General features: G+C 40.7%; 1 protein-coding gene across 3 annotated transcripts in view; it reads right to left on the minus strand.

The window, feature by feature from the left end:
* Positions 1-532: 532 nt before the first annotated feature.
* Positions 533-17,017, minus strand: part of ZDHHC13 (zinc finger DHHC-type palmitoyltransferase 13) — a 54,965-nt gene continuing 38,480 nt past the window's right edge. For all 3 annotated transcript variants that reach the window (XM_060403984.1, XM_060403983.1, XM_060403982.1), the window contains 7 exons: positions 14,896-15,018; positions 13,762-13,824; positions 12,958-13,051; positions 11,164-11,247; positions 6,657-6,814; positions 3,431-3,528; positions 533-1,143 (listed from right to left, as the gene is read on the minus strand). In XM_060403984.1, coding sequence (XP_060259967.1) covers positions 1,005-1,143; positions 3,431-3,528; positions 6,657-6,814; positions 11,164-11,247; positions 12,958-13,051; positions 13,762-13,824; positions 14,896-15,018 — 759 coding nt within the window. In that variant the 3' untranslated portion in view covers positions 533-1,004. The remainder of the gene's footprint in view (positions 1,144-3,430; positions 3,529-6,656; positions 6,815-11,163; positions 11,248-12,957; positions 13,052-13,761; positions 13,825-14,895; positions 15,019-17,017) is intronic.

The following is a 17,017-nucleotide window of genomic DNA, read 5'->3' on the forward strand; positions in this document are numbered from 1 at the left end:
AGGTGGAGCAGACTGGCGGGCTACAGTCCATGGGGTTGCAAAGCAGCTGGGCATGACTTAGTGACTAAATAGCAACAGTACAGGGCCAGCAGGGCATGATGGGAATTTTAGCTTTTACCCCCAGGGCAATGGGAAGCTAAGGAAGGGTTTCCAGCAGGCAGGCGCCATGTCCAGGGATGTATATATATCTGTGTGTGTGTATACATATGTGTGTGTGTGTGTGTGTGTGTGTGTATGTATATAAATAATACCAAGAGTTAAAGTTGAACTAGCATTTCCTCCAGAAGGGGGAAATTAGCATTTACAATCACATCCATCTAATATTTTAAAAGTGCTAAGTAAAAATTCTAATTAGTCTTTAATATTTCCTATGTTCACTTTTCTAAGTAAAACAGAAAACAAAATAAAAACTTGCTTATTTGTATTAACAATGATCTCACCTCATTCCTGGAACTGGGAATGTTTCTTCAGTCCTAAATACACCTTTTCTTAATTTAAGATTCAAGAAGTGTCAAGTTTCAGAAACTAAATCTCAGCTACAAAAAAATTGTTTTATTACATGTGAAAGCAAAACAGGTACATCTATTTAAATATTTTTTTTACATATTTATAGATAAAACAAAGACAAATAATTTATCAAAAATTACAAGTTTAAAGAATAGTACTACTTTGAAACAGCCAATAAAGTATCTGAAAATACCACACTTTCTCCATAATCGGTGAATATTATCGCCAAAAAAAAAAAGGAACTTGCATTTTCTCGTGAAAAATATAAAAGTTCTTTTTAGACGTTGGCTAAGATTGTTCAGGAACAGTCCATCTTACTAAACCTGAAAACGTGTAAATGCTTTCTTGAGAACTTCTGTTTTTACCAAATGGCTTTAAAAGCCACCTGTGCCTTCCTTTGGGCTTAGGTGAACTCTCAGTCTTCATTTCACTTGCAGACCACAGAGCATTGATGTAAGTACAAACAAATCAAAGTGAGAGTTATGGGGTGCTTTTCTTCATACTGAGCGAAGAACTTTCTCTTTAGCCGGGTGAAAGACCATGGTGTACTGTGAAGTCCAGTCTACTGCACAGGGCTTGACCAAGCCAAAGCAGCCGCACTGGAAGAAATCTGCGAGGTTTTGTGTGAACCCAAGGCTGCCAAGAAAGGAACAGAACGTGTCTTACTACATTTCCTGTTAGCACTTGATAAACATTTACTCAAACCCTAAATGTGCGCTGAGAATTTACAATACACATCCTTCTAAGATCCCACAGAAATCCAGGGGTGAATCAAGACAGTTCCTTGAACCTGGGACCCTTTGGTAAAAACTGAAGCCTGGTTCCATTTCTGAACGTGAATCCCTATTCTGAGATTCCTGGCAACTTAAGTTCATTTTGGATCCTCACTTACTGGAACGGTCACCACCACTATTAAGTTTTTGTTTTTTCATTTCCACTGCTCTAATTCAGACCTGGACTATCTCGAAGGCCAGACGGGCCAGAAACACACACACACACACACACAATCAATAAGATGGGATTCTTCTAAGAAACTCTCTAAATGATGCTTCTGTCTCAATTCCTTCTAATTCATCTTACATACTGGAGACTGGGCCTCCAAAAACATGATACATCATAGCTCCTCACCTCCCAATCAAAACCCTTTAAAGACATTCCTCTGCCCAGAGGCTCAAATCCAAATTCCTCATCTTTGTACTCACAGCCCTACACAATAAAGCCCCAAGACTCCTCAGGTTTCCATGTTCCAAACGTACCTTTTGTGATAGCTACCATGGCTTTACTTTCCCCATGATCACAACTGCACGGGCCATTCTACTACCCTGGAACACACATTTCACTAATCTCGTATCAGGTAACACCGTCATCCTCTTAAGTCCTACCAGCTCTCAAGGCCCAGGGCAAGGCCCACTTCACCTTTGGAGCCATCCTGACTGCATGTATCTTCACCATCTTTATTGTCCTCCATTAAATTCCTGAGTGCTACTATCTGTTCCAGTTACCAGGAATATTCATTTTTACGCGTGTGCCCCATCGTACATGAGGACACATCTGTGAGTGAGGATGAGCGTGTGCTGCTGCTGGTTAGTGAGAGCCATTGGAAAGAGTTCCAAGGCTGCTCAGAAGGCAGCTTCCCAGGCAGAGGGCTGCCCACATGGAACTGACGGGGTAGAAGCGGGAAGGCATGCTGGAGATTGACAGGGCCCAGCTCAAGAGCTGGCTATGCGTAAAAGTAACTTAGGGAGGACAAATAAGACAAAACTTTGGGTTGAGCAGCATTTGGAAGCCAGATTCAAAGTGGCTCCAAGGCTTTACCTTTAGTTCCTCCAGGGATGCTGCTGTTACTCGTCATGCCCCAGCTCGCTCACCTCTGGCCCTTTATTCAGACTCTTCTCCAGGGCTTAGAATGCCCTTCCTTCCTTCTCCCCAACCCCATGTCTTTCAAGGCTCAGCTTAAAATTACACCTCTATCGCAAAGAGGTCCATACTTTGGTGGACTAAATATTTATTCTTCTGGTTACATCCCTGAGAAAGAGACTTATTACAGCTGCCAGTCTCCAGCAATCAACACAAGCTTAACACCAGTCTCTACTCTCCATCACTTTGGCCCCCTCTTCCCAATTAAGTCAATTTCTCTTCTCCAAACACACATCACAGTCATATTACGGGCTCTGACTTCCCTGTCTAACAGCCTAACAGTTTCATCTTGTACCATGAGTGTGCTTTAAAATAGACTGCTCATGAGATATGCAGTAAGCGTTCAAATCCCTGGAGGGCCCTGGGTCACCTCTGCAGTGCTCCCAGCCTCCAGATCCCGATATATGTGACAGGGAGATAAGCTTCAAAGCCTGATCATTCACATCATAAGAGGATGGCCTTCCTACAGACACACTCATTTTTGACAGAGGACGGGTTTTATACAGCTGGTGCTCTCGGGAGAACATATCCCAAACCTGAAAAAGTAGCTTTTCTTTGACACGGGTGGGCTCATTAAACCATAGGGCTAAAAGATTACTGGTGATAGAAAGTCAGGTTGAAAATCCTGGCAAAGCTCGCAATCTAACGCTTTCTGCAGAGAGCCCTGTGGCTGGCTTTCTCACCCACGTGCTCAGTTATCTCACACTGACTTCATGCCAGCAATATGCAACCTTGTGACCATGTGGCTTGACTGAAAAGATCCCCCGGCTTGGCAAAACTTCAAAGTCACTTACTGTTTGTGCTTGGTCCAGTAGACTAAATCCCAAATTCTTACCACCTTGGGGCTCATGACCTTACCACTCTTCTGCTATCACTGAGGCTTCCAAGAAAGAAGAGGTCCAACTCCATCAGGAAGCCAGTTGGGAGGATGGCAGCAGGGCCACAGGTGGTGACGGTGAGGCCAGCACCTTCCATAGACCCAGAGGGAGGAACAGGTCTCACTTACTTGTAGGGGGTCCTCCTGAGGGACAATGTCTGTTTCATGTGCTTGCTCTGCTTCAGCAGGCTGGTTCTCTCATAGGAGGTCAGGCCCAGAAAAGCAATCTGAAAAAGAATATTGGAAGGTATGCAAAAAAAAACCCCACCCCACCACACTGAGGCTCATCACTCTTGGCAGAGCATCACAGGACACTGATAAACAATCAGCTCTTCGCCAAAGACAACATCACCAAGCCTTCTAACCAAGGATCGTGGTAAGGGAAAGGACTTGATAGCTCAAACCCAGACTCTCCTATGTAAATCTAGTAGCTGGGCTTCTGTTTTTTTGGATTGTCTGCTTTTTATTAACCTTCAAGAAAGCAGAGGGCATTGACTGATAGTCCTAAAATGATTGCTTTAGCAATCACTGCTTGTGGCAGTGTTTAGATTCTCAACACATTCAGCATTCAAATTTCAGATGAATCAAGCAACATAATGTCAGTATTAATACAATTATCTCAACCTCTGTATGCTTCTTAGTATCTCTTTGAAAAGGGTCAAATAAAGTTAATCTGAAGTGAAGGACATTTGAAAATTGTCCTTTATTAGGACAGCTATAAATTTGGGGAAGGGTAAGAATTAAAGAAGCTAAAAAAATTCTTGAATCATTAAAACCAATATTACTCACTGAGGTATCTCATCCAATTCTCAAACAACTCAAACATCAAGTTCCTTATCTGTAAAACACAGATTATCACAGCACCCTCTTCAGCTTGTCTAAGGACTTGCAATAGTATGTTTAAAATGATCTAGTGCAGAGGTTGGTAGAGGTGAAGCAACTGGTCCAAGGCCACACAGCTTAGAAAATGACAGAACTGGGATGGACACCTCAGTCAGCATGAGAACAAAGTCCATGGTCCCTGTCAGCAGTCACCCTCTCAGTTTGACTTGCTACAGTCAAAACCATGACTCATGAGAGCACTTAGGAAATGAAAGACTTCAAATAACTGGACTATTTTGTTTATTAAGAAAACAACTTTACTCTGAATTCTCCTATTTGAAAACTATCCAAAACTTTGAGCTCACTTTCCGGCCTTAGAGAGTATAAACAAACTTTCTTTTAAAAAGCAAAGATATTATATCCTCAAATACTTGTACTTCTTTATAGAGTCCAGAAAGAAGAAAGAAAATTAGAACTGATGTCTCAAGTCTTAGGTTCTGCCTCTAACTGAGCCCTATGGCCATAAGCAAGGCACTCAACATCTCTTAAGCTTGGCTTTCTCATCCATAAAATGGACACACGGCTTTGGCACAGTCTCCATCTCAAATGTTTGTGAGGCCACTGACGCGAAAGTGCTTTGGAATACGTAAACCATATATAAATAATCATTTGCATTAATAATACCTAATATATATATTATTTATATATGCTTTACATATTCCAAAGCGCCTTCCCGTCAGTGGGCTCCTCAACATTTGAGATGAAGACTGTGCCAAAGTTGTGTGTCCATTTTACGGATGAGAAAGCTAAGCCTAAGAGATGTTGAGTGCCTTGCTTATGGCTGAGCTTCCCTGGTGGCTCAGATGTTAAAGAATCGGCCTGTAATGCAAGAGACCCAGGTTCAATCTCTGGATCTGGAAGATCTGCTGGAGAAAGGCATGGCAACCCACTCCAGTGTTCTTGCCTGGAGAATCCCATGGGCAGAGGAGCCTGACAGGCTGCTGTCCATGGGATCACAGAGCGTTGGACACGACTGGCTGACTAATACCTTTACTTAGTCAGAGGTGGATTTAGAGGCAGAACCTAGGATTTGAGACATCAGTTCTAATTTTCTTTCTCCTTTCCTGGACTCTTAGAACTAACTTATAAATGATTATGGCTTTCCAGGTGGTGTGAGTGATAAAGAATCCACCTGCCAATGCAGGAGACACAAGAGACAAGGGTTTGATCCCTGGGTCGGGAAGATCCCCTGGAGTAGGAAATGACAACCCACTCCAGTATTCTTGCCTAGAAAATTCCATGGACAGAGGAACCTGGTGGGCTACAGCCTATGGGGCCACAAAGAGTTGGACACGACTGAGAGCACACACATTATAAATGATTATTATAATATTAATAATCATTGACGCTAATATTCATTCTTTTTTTAAATTATTTTTTGGCCACACCACATGGCATGTAGGATCTTAGTTCCCATACCAGGGATCAAACCCACACCCCATGTAGCGGAAGCAAGGAGTCTTAACCACTGGACCAACAGGGAAGTCCTGCTAATATTTATTCCTACTGCCCGAGTCTACAGATGTCAGATAGGAGATTAGGATGAATACTCAGAAACCTCAATTCAGTCAGTATTATCAGCTTAATTCCTTTCTTCAGCATTTTCCCCCTTTTCCTTCCTTTACTTTTTATTATTATTGCAGAATTGGTTACTTCCTCATAAAAATGGAATACATTTTGCTTTTGTTGAGTAATGCTCTAATTATCTGAGGTCTGGCAGTAATTGGCTCAGACTGATCATGGCTGTCCATTCCATGAGGGAGGCCATAGCAACAGTGGGAATTAGGTTACGCTCTTAAAGGCAGGCACGCAGCAGGGAAGGAACAGAAGCTTCACAGAAAGCTGAAGGTGGTGGCTACTGCCCTGGAGCATGACCTTTCTATGGTCATGACCTTCTCTGCAAGTGTATGTCCATTGGTTAGTGATGCATCTTTCATTTCTTCTCCACTTCCATGCCCTTAAGTACCACATAATAATAAGGATAACAAACAGGGCTAGGAAAAGGGAGGGAACATAATCATCTCACGTCTGCCTAATGCTTTATAGTTTATACCATGCTTTTACACACCATATAGTTTAATTATATGACAGAAAAAGCCCTTGAATGGAATTGTCAGAAGACCTAAGTTACCAGTTCTCATTTTTGCCATTCAGTGGGTGATCTTGAGCAATTCAATTCACCTCTCTGACCTCTATCTGTTAAAGAGGTCAGCTTAGATAACTCTTAACGACTATACTAACACCTTATTACTCTAACCTTTAAACCATTCTGTTAGAGTTGACAGCAATTACTACCCCCCCCAACCCCGCCCATTTTATAGGAAACTGCAATTCAGGGGTCAAATGACATGCCCAGACCCACAGGGTAAGTGACAGAGGCAGAGCTCAAATCTAAGTCTTCTGATTTGAAATTTAAGTCCTTCTACCTCACTACATGTTACTGTATATGCACTATAAGAAAATAAATAAATACCTGAAAAAGTTGATTTATTAATAAAAACGCTGACCATGAGAAATGAAAACCTGCTAACACGAAGATATACATGACCCAGGGGGAGCAGGTCACAGCCTGATTGAGGTAGGTCCACAGTCCGTCTTCTTTGAATGTTGTGGTGCAATGATTTGACCAATCTGTGAAGTCACAAAAGAGGGATCCACTATTTAAAATGGTAACAAGCTAGTGGTCATTCTTCAAGAAGATAAAAATCGCTGCAGTTCTATTTAGGGAGAAGAGAAAGTAACACATAATAGCACAGATCAGAACTCAACTTAAAGACTTTATCTTCCAAATAAATGTCAGCTCAACAAAGATTTTTTTTTTTTTAATGGTATTGTTAAGGCTATGACAATACTGCATTGGTAGTTGGCAGTGAAGGAATAAAAACCAAAACCTTTATAAAACCATCACTAAAAGCATACTCAGCATAAAACAGACTGGTCAGAAGTTAGTTATTCAAGGACTTGATAACTGAGAATGATTATATATTCAATAAATATTTGTCTGAGAATATTCTCTATCTTATCCGTGTTACAGCAAGACAAGGGTCTATTACAGAATTGAACATAAATTCTTATTAAGGGCTCAGCTCAACGGGCTATTGTTGAGGACACAAGAAATCCTATAAGCACCTGGGTATCACTGTAACACAACCTATAGCAGGCAGTTACTGACTGTACTTGTGCAATGGGACCATAATTAATCCCGCAGAGGGAGAAAAGCCAGGTGAGAGAACTCATGAGTCAGACACCCCTAAGGAAAAAAAGAACAAGATTCATATGGCTGCAGCTCAGTTTCTCTGCAGGAATATCTATTCATATGTCAGTCCAAAGTGAGGTCTTCATGATACTGACCCCCTAACCCAGGAAGCCAAGAACATCAGTAGGGAGAACACAGGCAGGAATAGGCAGAAAAAAAGAAACAGATCTTCCAGGTAGCAAAAGTGAAAGTCACTCAGGCACATCAGACTCTGCAACCCCATGGACTGTAGCCTGCCAGGCTCCTCTGTCCATGGAATTCTCCAGGCAAGAATACTGGAGTGGGCTGCATTTCCTGCTCCAGGGGATCTTCCCAACCCAGGGATCGAACCCATGTCTCTCACATTACAGGCACATTCTTTACCAGCTGAGCCACCAGAGAAGCCCCATGTAAAAATCAGTGACATCAAACAGGCATCATGGGCATTCATAAAGGACAAGGAAATAAGAACTGTATAGATGTGCACCTTGAGGCTTTATAAATGCCTCTGACAATTCGATAAGTAGTTTCAGACATTTTCCCAAAGCAGCACTTAAGAGCTCCTGGGACAGAAAGGAAATGCGTCCATGACTTAACTATCAACTGTCTGACCATTTTAGTCCTGAAAATCTTTTTTTTTTTTTTTTTGGAGTCCCATTTGATTTCCAACAATCTTTCATGAATATATGCCAGAAGCATTCTAAGGGCAATCATCACAGAGCAACAATCAAGGTAAAAAAACTTTAAGGCAAATTACACTCTTTTTAAAGCTGCTCATTAGGACAGCAAACAAAGATGCATTCCACATACACACCTGATACGACAAAAAATATATATATATAATTTCCAACAGCAGGCTTAGGAAACAGCTGCTGAGTGGGAAAGAACATCTACTTTCTTTCTGCTTCTGAACGTCTACTGCTCCCTTCTGGGAATTTTTTTGATAACACTGCATGACTTCGAACAGGAATTTTCACAGGACTGATTCTAGATTTATTGAAGATATGGCTGCAAATGGCCACATACATTATGTTATGCAATACAACACTTTAATGTGTACTAATAATACATTTTTATCAGGTGGCCACTGGCTAATAACAGGGAACTTGTGCTCTAGATCAATCACTTTCATCTTTAATAGTTTTGACAGTTATGATGTTCTAACAATGATCTAAAAATCTTTGTCCTGTAGCTTGTAGGATGTTGACACTTTGAGTGACTTACCATCCACCCTGAAAACAGACCTCACAAAAGGGGAAATGCACAGAGGCTGCTCAAAGCCAGAGTAGCTAGAACTGGATCCCACGAGAAGGAGGGTACACAGCAGTGTTCTAGCATCAGGAGTGTTGATAATAAGGAAGGTGGGATGACAATGAGGCCTTGTTAGAAAAATGGAGTGAAAATTCACTTTTGACTTCTGTGAAGTAATGATAAACGGACATAATGCTCTTGTTCAGTGTAAAGAAATACTGCGGTGGTCACAAAATAGCAAAACAATACATTAAAGTAACAAAATATGTTCAGCTAGTCTACACAGTTGTTAGTGAATGTAAGGTGGGACTGTTTCTAAGGAACAAAAAACGTAATACAAAAATTGCTTTGGAGCCAGAGAATAAAGACAAAGAGGAGGGAAGAACCAAATGCATGTAATAAGAAAGCAACTTGGAAAGGATGAATGTGATGGAAAATTACTTCTGTCCTTATCAATGCAGTCTTGTGCTGGACACAGCCCCCGCACAAAGGTGACTATTTTTAGTGACAAGAGAGTGCGGAGAGACAAGAGCGGCGTAAAGCCTGGCTCCTCTCCCTGAGGATCAAGCCCAAGGGACAGGCTGGTCCAGGGGCCCAGCTCCAAAAGGGTTTCCAGGAATATGCTTTATTTTCAGGCCTTTAAAAGGGCAGCTCTTTCAACAGAAAGAAGCATTTAAAAAAAAAAAAATCTTTTATTTCTTATTCCACAGGACATAATAATCTAAGCAGTTTTAAAATTTCAGTGCTCAGGATTACTGATGGTCTTTGACAAGAATTGAGATCAGGGATCACAACCTTCTGACTCAGCTCCATCTGAGATGGTGGCGGTTACACTAAGCTCCAAAAGCATTCCCTAGTGATCAGAGACACCAAAGGGGTCTGGTAGAAACAGGGCTGTCAAGGTAACTGGGTCCTCTCCGTGCCTATGGCAAGGCTAAAAACAGACAATTTCATGAATATCAATTAACAATCTCTAAACAAAACAAAAGGGACTCTTGAGAGTCCTCTGGACTGCAAGGAGATCAAACCGGTCCATCCTAAAGGAAATCAACCCTGAGTATTCATTAGAAGGACTGATGCTGAAGAGGAAGCTCCAACACTCTGGCCACATGATGTGAAGAACTGACTCACTGGAAAAGACCCTGATGCTGGGAAAGACTGAAGGGAAAAGGATAAGGGGGTTGCAGAGGATCAGATCCTTAGATAACATCACTGACTCAATAGACATGAATTTGAGCAAACTCTGGGAGATAGTGAAGGACAGGGAAGCCTGGTGTGCTGCAGTTCATGGGGTCAGAAACAACTGACATGACTGAGCGACTGAACAACAACCAACAACCTGTAATCCTGGATGTTTCTGGAAGGAGATTCGAGAGGCTGCGGACAGCATGGGGAAATTACCTTTCAAAAATGAAACAAAATTTAACCTAGAGAAAGCCGGCTGGTGAGTGGGGTGGGGGGAGTAAGGAGTGGTGGGACTTGGGATGCTAAAGAGGAAAAGAAAAAATGTAGGAATAAATTTTCCACATCTGCTAGAATCATTCCACATTTTAGCTCAAGCAACAGACTTGTATTCTACTGGCAAAATCCAAGACTTGAGCATGAATATAACAGGAGTGTGCATGGAAACAGATCAGAAGTAAAGCCTCTGCCTCTAGAACCAAATGCTCCTAAAACCTTCAGAATAAATAAATGATATACAGTTAAACCAATAAAATCAAAATAAACTATAAGCTCTGTAAGTTTTTCCAGTTAGGTAGCCTATTCCTAGGTCTGAAAAGCACAGGCATGCAATTCTTAAGAGCTAACCAAAATCCTCGCTTCAATTTAAACCCTGTTCTTACTCGATCACCTTGGAACAGCTGGACATCACTCCCTACGTGAGTCCCCCCACCCCTGCCAGCCACTGACAACCTCCTGCACAGCTACTGAAAAGTTGTTTTCCTTTCTCAGAGAAGCAGAATAAGTGATCTGCTGTTTTCTTCCAAGTTATTGTTTCCAACCTTTCAATCACTGTCACTGTTTTCCCATCAGTTCTAAGTCCTGACTTGATATTTTATCAAATGGTACGAGCTTTCAGAGTTCTGTGCCTTAAGTACTATGACCACCTCCACCCCGCTCCCTCAACCTCTCGACCACCAACTTTTGCCCCCTATTTCATTTACTTATCACTTCCCCTTGCTTTGTACTTGAGCAACTGATTTTTACTCATCTCACTGAGGGATAAATCTGCACTTATATGAGTCTATTTTTGACCACTTCTCAAACTTATCAAGGTTACTTCAGAGTTCAATCTCTTACAAATTACTGACAACTAACCTCTCCTAGCATTTCTTACAGCTTCCCGATGCTGAAAGTCTTAAGAGCATTCATTTCACTTTTATTAGGGTATGGTTTATAGTCATCCAGCCACAATGTGATATAAAAGAGTTTACAAGAAACAGTGCATCGAGTGTGGGTGTCTAAGTCTGCTATAAGAAAAACGTATACTTACAGATGAAAGATTCATATATAAACCAGTCACACACGATGGAAAGGAAAAATAAGAAGAATATGTAATAGTGATGGTTGCCAAAACCTACATCGAAAAAGAAAAACAACATATTTAACACTTTCTTACAATGATTTTCCAAACAAGGTCTTATTAAACAATTTCCTGTCAAAAGCTTTCACTAAAGTAAAAAAGAACTAAGCTGTTGTTTTGCTTTTAAATGCCATTAAACCCAAACCAAACAGCTTTGATATGCCCTGTTCAAATGCCCACATCAACTGAACTAATATTTATTCATTACTTACTAAAAGAAGACACTTGTTTTTTTGGAGAACAAAGCTTACTAAGTAAATCCTATACAGCCCTAGGATGGCCTCTACAGTGTTGGAGGGAAATGAGTAGGCAAATCATACCCTGTGTCTCTTCCTTCCTTCCATGGAATGAGTTTATACAAGTGTGACTTCTGGACATCAAGGACGGACTCAATCAGGGGAACCCAGAAAACAAACAGGGGCAACAGATATCTTGCACGGAGCTGGATACAGCAGAAGAGGGGCAACCTGCAGTACCTGAGACAGGTCTACAGAAGCAGGGAAGGGCGAAGGTGCCAGGTGTCCAAGCCCCACTGTTGCACGTGCTGCCCCTCCCCATGCTGGAAATGGCCACATTTTGACGCTAATGACACAAAGCTCCTTAGCCACCATGATGTTCCCAGCTTCCCAAAGCCCAGCAGAAGGAACAACACCCATTGGAATCAGGAGACCCTGATCTACAAATGACAAGTTGTGTGACTACAGGTAGGTAGGTAATTTAACTTCTGATTCAGTGTTCTCATAACATGAGGAAAATATCTCTTCTGTCTACTTCACAAGCCTGTGGCAACCAAAGAGGATGATGTAAATGAAAATACTACGTAAACATGGTGTGATAAAAATACGTGGGCTTATACTATTGTTTTCTCAGTGCCATTCAAGGCTGCCTGTCATTAATGCCATTCATCTCACCCCTATGGTGGGATGGGGTCCACAAAGCCTGGGCACACAGGAATGATCTCTTCACCTGTACTGTAGACACAAAAGCTCACAGAAGTGTTAAGTCATTCAGTCATGTCTGACTCTTTGTGACCCCATGGGCTGTACCCCACCAGGCTCTGTCCATGGGATTCTCCAGGTAAGAATACTGGAGTAGGTTGCCATTTCCTTCTCCAGGGGATCTTCCCAATAGTAGAGAATATCAAAATGCACCACGGAAAGGTGCCTTTTGTTCATCAAGATTCTACACGCATAGCCTCCCCTTGAAGACTCATGAGACTCTGAAGTTTCTCATAATAAAGCCCTGCCTTTTACTGTGATGGCTCAGAGGAAACCCAGGGCTGCAGATCAGGACAGTAAATACTCCCAGGGAAGGCAGACCCCAGACCTCTGCCATCTCTGGCTCTGGTGCCTACTTGAGCCTGGGAGGCAAGGAGAAAAGGTGAATAAAAGGGATAAGATACAAATTATGGAAAGAACATGCTATCTGGAGTGGAAAACTGATACTACTAAAGTGAACTCAAGCAAATAATTTGACCTTTAGTATTTTTTCCAACTCTAAAATGAAGACAGTAATACCAACTTCTCATGATAAAATAGGATACTATCTATAAAGGTGCTTTAAAATTATTATCAACCTCAACAATCAGTGTTCTGAAAGTATTAAGACCACAGAGCTGATTTCTGACAAGCAAAAGCTACAGATGCTTAAAGTCACACGTATTAAGACAGAGCTGAACTTCAGATGGAAACTTGACACTCTCACCTATGCACCGTCCAGTCCACAGGCAGTGTTGATCGTACCGAGCCACACAGGAGTTGCACACGTGGCAATGGAGTGATCTTAATGGCTTCCTTATCTAAGGCGACAATTAAGAGAGCGAAAAGCAGATATCAGAATCCCAAAGTGGTAACAAATCAAAAGCAAAATTTTATTTCTAAATTATAAAGACACACTGGCACAAATAATCCTTTACTGATCATCAATTCACTTAGGCTCTGGAAGGCCTTGTTACTCTTACTTCCAGGTGTCTACTTTAATTAGGTCATGAATAAAGGGGATTTGGAGTCCAGAGCCTACTGACACTGATGAAGGGGAAATGTGGCAGCACCACACAGCAGGATGAGTATCAGCTGAAGAAACAGCAAACACGAGTTACATTTCTGGCTCTGTCAGTAATTTGGGGAAAGTTACTTCTCTTTAGGCCATGAATCCTCAGTTGCTAAATCAAAGGTTTCACTAGGCGGTTTCTAGGGTCACCATGATCCTGAGACTCCAAGTTAGCTCTAACATATGCTTCATGGCAGGAAAAAGCAAACCAAACACAAAAAGAGATTCAACCATAGGCAACTTCAAGAGATTATAAACATCATTCTCTCATATGTTCAAGGCAGAAAATTGTTCTGACAGCAATGTGAAATTAAAAAAAAAAAAAAAACAGTTTTATACCTGGTAAAAAGAAAGGTGTATAAATATACCAGAAGATGCAAAAAATGCATACATGAGCATTGTAACAAAGAATTTGCTTTTACTATGGGAAAAGAATTATAGAGGAAAAGATTCACTCACAAGACAGGATGTACAAAATGTTCTGAAGTCCAGACAGCCGGTCTCTGCAAGGGTGATGATACTCTGAAAGACATTAAGTTTGACCTTACGTTTGCTTTTTACTGGGGAAATGGATGATGCATGGTTATATACCATTCTCACAGTTCTCTCTCCAAACTGCAATAGCTAGAAAAGCAATTTAGAAGACCTGCCACCATATCATTCTGTGCCTGAAATATGTGACTTTTCAAGGCTGCATTTTCAACCACAGTCAATAAATTAGAATGCACAAAAATTGCACCCCCTCCCTGTATTCCATGAATGGCAACGATCTCTCAGTTATAATATGCTAGAGAAAAATAAACACATACATTATACACTCATAAAAAAGGAACAAAAACCACCTACACATCAGAATTGATGGTTATAAGTTTCAAAGGCAGGCTTTCAGGAATACTGGCTTTAGATAACAGAGAAAATAATAATCTCCCCAACTTCTAACATTCACAAGCAATGGGAAACACACCGTGACTCCTGACAATTTCAGTCTGAGGACAAGAAAGGGCATCTGCTCAGCCAGTAAGTAGAAGGACTCCCCTTGGCCTCGTCCTAGATACTCTCTATATTTCATAAGGGAATTTAAGCTGTATGATCATTACCTAAGTATTATTATAAAGAAGCAGGAGCTCATATCTACTGACAGAAATTGTATCTGAAAAGTCTTGGTGGTATATTACTGTAATGGAAAATAAAAACACTTTTTAAACTTTCATATAAATAAATGACAGTGAAGAAATCTGTTTGCTGATTTAATTATTCCACATTTACGCTGCACCTATTATGTGCCAGGCTTCCCTGGGGCTTGGATGGTAAAGAATTCGGCTGTAATGAGGAGACTCGGGTTCGATCCTTGGGTTGGGAAGATCCCCTGGGGAAGGGAATGACAATTCACTCCAGTATTTTTGCCTGGAGAATTCCATGGGCAGAGGAGCCTGGCGGGTGACAGTCCATGGGGTCACAAAGGGTTTGTCACGACTGAGGCGACTAACAGACTGATTAGCTGCCAGGCACTAGAGATGCAGTCCCAATAAAAACCGACATAGTTTACCATGCCCTTCTATAAAACAAGTCAGTAACATTACAGAGAAAGCTCACCATTTTCTTTTCCTCTTCTGAAGCCTTAGTGAACCCTGGATCAGTTGTCCAAGTCTTGTAGAAAAAATAGAGAAAGGCTACTATGCTGATAATGAAAACGAAATACAAAGGGGTGCCTGCTACATGTGAAAGCCAAGTTAAGGAACATATCAGATTTCTAGTAAGAACAGCCTAATTATGATGCAGGCACATTTCATCACTGGTGCTTAAGAGTCTCTTTACTCTGCACTCTACCCGTGCCTTTCTTACATACACACACCACTACACAGACTAACCCTAAAACCTGGTCCCACCCTATGTTCTGCTCCTAGAGGAATCTGCTCATAGTTGGCTAATAATTATCTCTTCTCATTAGCTGAAACTCATATAAAAGACTGAGAGGAATAGCTGCGGTACATGAAGAACCTCCTAAATACTGAAAAACCTTCCAGATCCAAGCAAATTAATATCTAATGGTGTAACTGTGCCTCTCCTGTGTGCATCTAAAATAGTATTTTCTGACCACCTAATAAATTTTAACAAAACTATTCAAAGAAACAAATCACTGAGTTCAGAGATTCTAATTAAAAATACTTCCCTATATATTAGATTAATGCTAGCAAACATTCCTTACATGGAAGTTTAATAACATAATTCTTGTAGTTGTATTAGGCTGAGTTAATTCAGAAACAAAGAAACTGCTCTCCTTGCAAAGTGGTTACGAATTAGATACTATTTGGAAAGGCAGATATTATGGGTAAGTTAAGATAAAGTGTTTCAAAGATAGACATTACCCACTTTGAAGTCCTTTTAAAGTGGTTCAAATCGTTTCCATCAAAAAGGAAAATTTTGCTCCAGGGAAGGACAAATGAATGTGCAATAATGAACCAATAAGCCAGGAATAAACCAGTTCTCCTTGTCCAATTAAAATCATTATATTAAATTTCGAGAAGAGCTAACACCTATCCTCCTCAAACTCTTCCAGAAAATTGCAGAAGAAGGTAAACTTCCAAACTCATTCTATGAGGCCACCATCACCCTAATACCAAAACCTGACAAAGATGTCACAAAAAAAGGAAACTACAGGCCAATATCACTGATGAACATAGATGCAAAAATCCTCAACAAAATTCTAGCAATCAGAATCCAACAACACATTAAAAAGATCATACACCATGACCAAGTGGGCTTTATCCCAGGGATGCAAGGATTCTTCAATATCCGCAAATCAATCAATGTAATTCACCACATTAACAAATTGAAAAATAAAAACCATATGATTATCTCAATAGATGCAGAGAAGGCCTTTGACAACATTCAACATCCATTTATGATAAAAACTCTCCAGAAAGCAGGAATAGAAGGAACATACCTCAACATAATAAAAGCTATCTATGACAAACCCACAGCAAACATTATCCTCAATGGTGAAAAATTGAAAGCATTTCCCTAAAGTCAGGAACAAGACAAGGGTGTCCACTTTCACCGCTACTATTCAACATAGTTCTGGAAGTTTTGGCCACAGCAATCAGAGCAGAAAAAGAAATAAAAGGAATCCAAATTGGAAAAGAAGAAGCCAAACTCTCACTGTTTGCAGATGACATGATCCTCTACATGGAAAACCCTAAAGACTCCACCAGAAAATTACTAGAGCTAATCAATGAATATAGTAAAGTTGCAGGATATAAAATCAACACACAGAAATCCCTTGCATTCCTATACACGAATAATGAGAAAGTAGAAAAAGAAATTAAGGAAACAATTCCATTCACCATTGCAACGAAAAGAATAAAATACTTAGGAATATATCTACCTAAAGAAACTAAAGACCTATATATAGAAAACTATAAAACACTGATGAAAGAAATCAAAGAGGACACTAATAGATGGAGAAATATACCATGTTCATGGATCGGAAGAATCAATATAGTGAAAATGAGTATACTACCCAAAGCAATTTACAAATTCAATGCAATCCCTATCAAGCTACCAGCCACATTTTTCACAGAACTAGAACAAATAATTTCAAGATTTGTATGGAAATACAAAAACCTCGAATAGCCAAAGCAATCTTGAGAAAGAAGAATGGAACTGGAGGAATCAACTTGCCTGACTTCAGGCTCTACTACAAAGCCACAGTCAT

Source organism: Ovis aries, chromosome 21, assembly GCF_016772045.2.
Source record: "Ovis aries strain OAR_USU_Benz2616 breed Rambouillet chromosome 21, ARS-UI_Ramb_v3.0, whole genome shotgun sequence".
Lineage (NCBI taxonomy): Eukaryota > Metazoa > Chordata > Mammalia > Artiodactyla > Bovidae > Ovis > Ovis aries.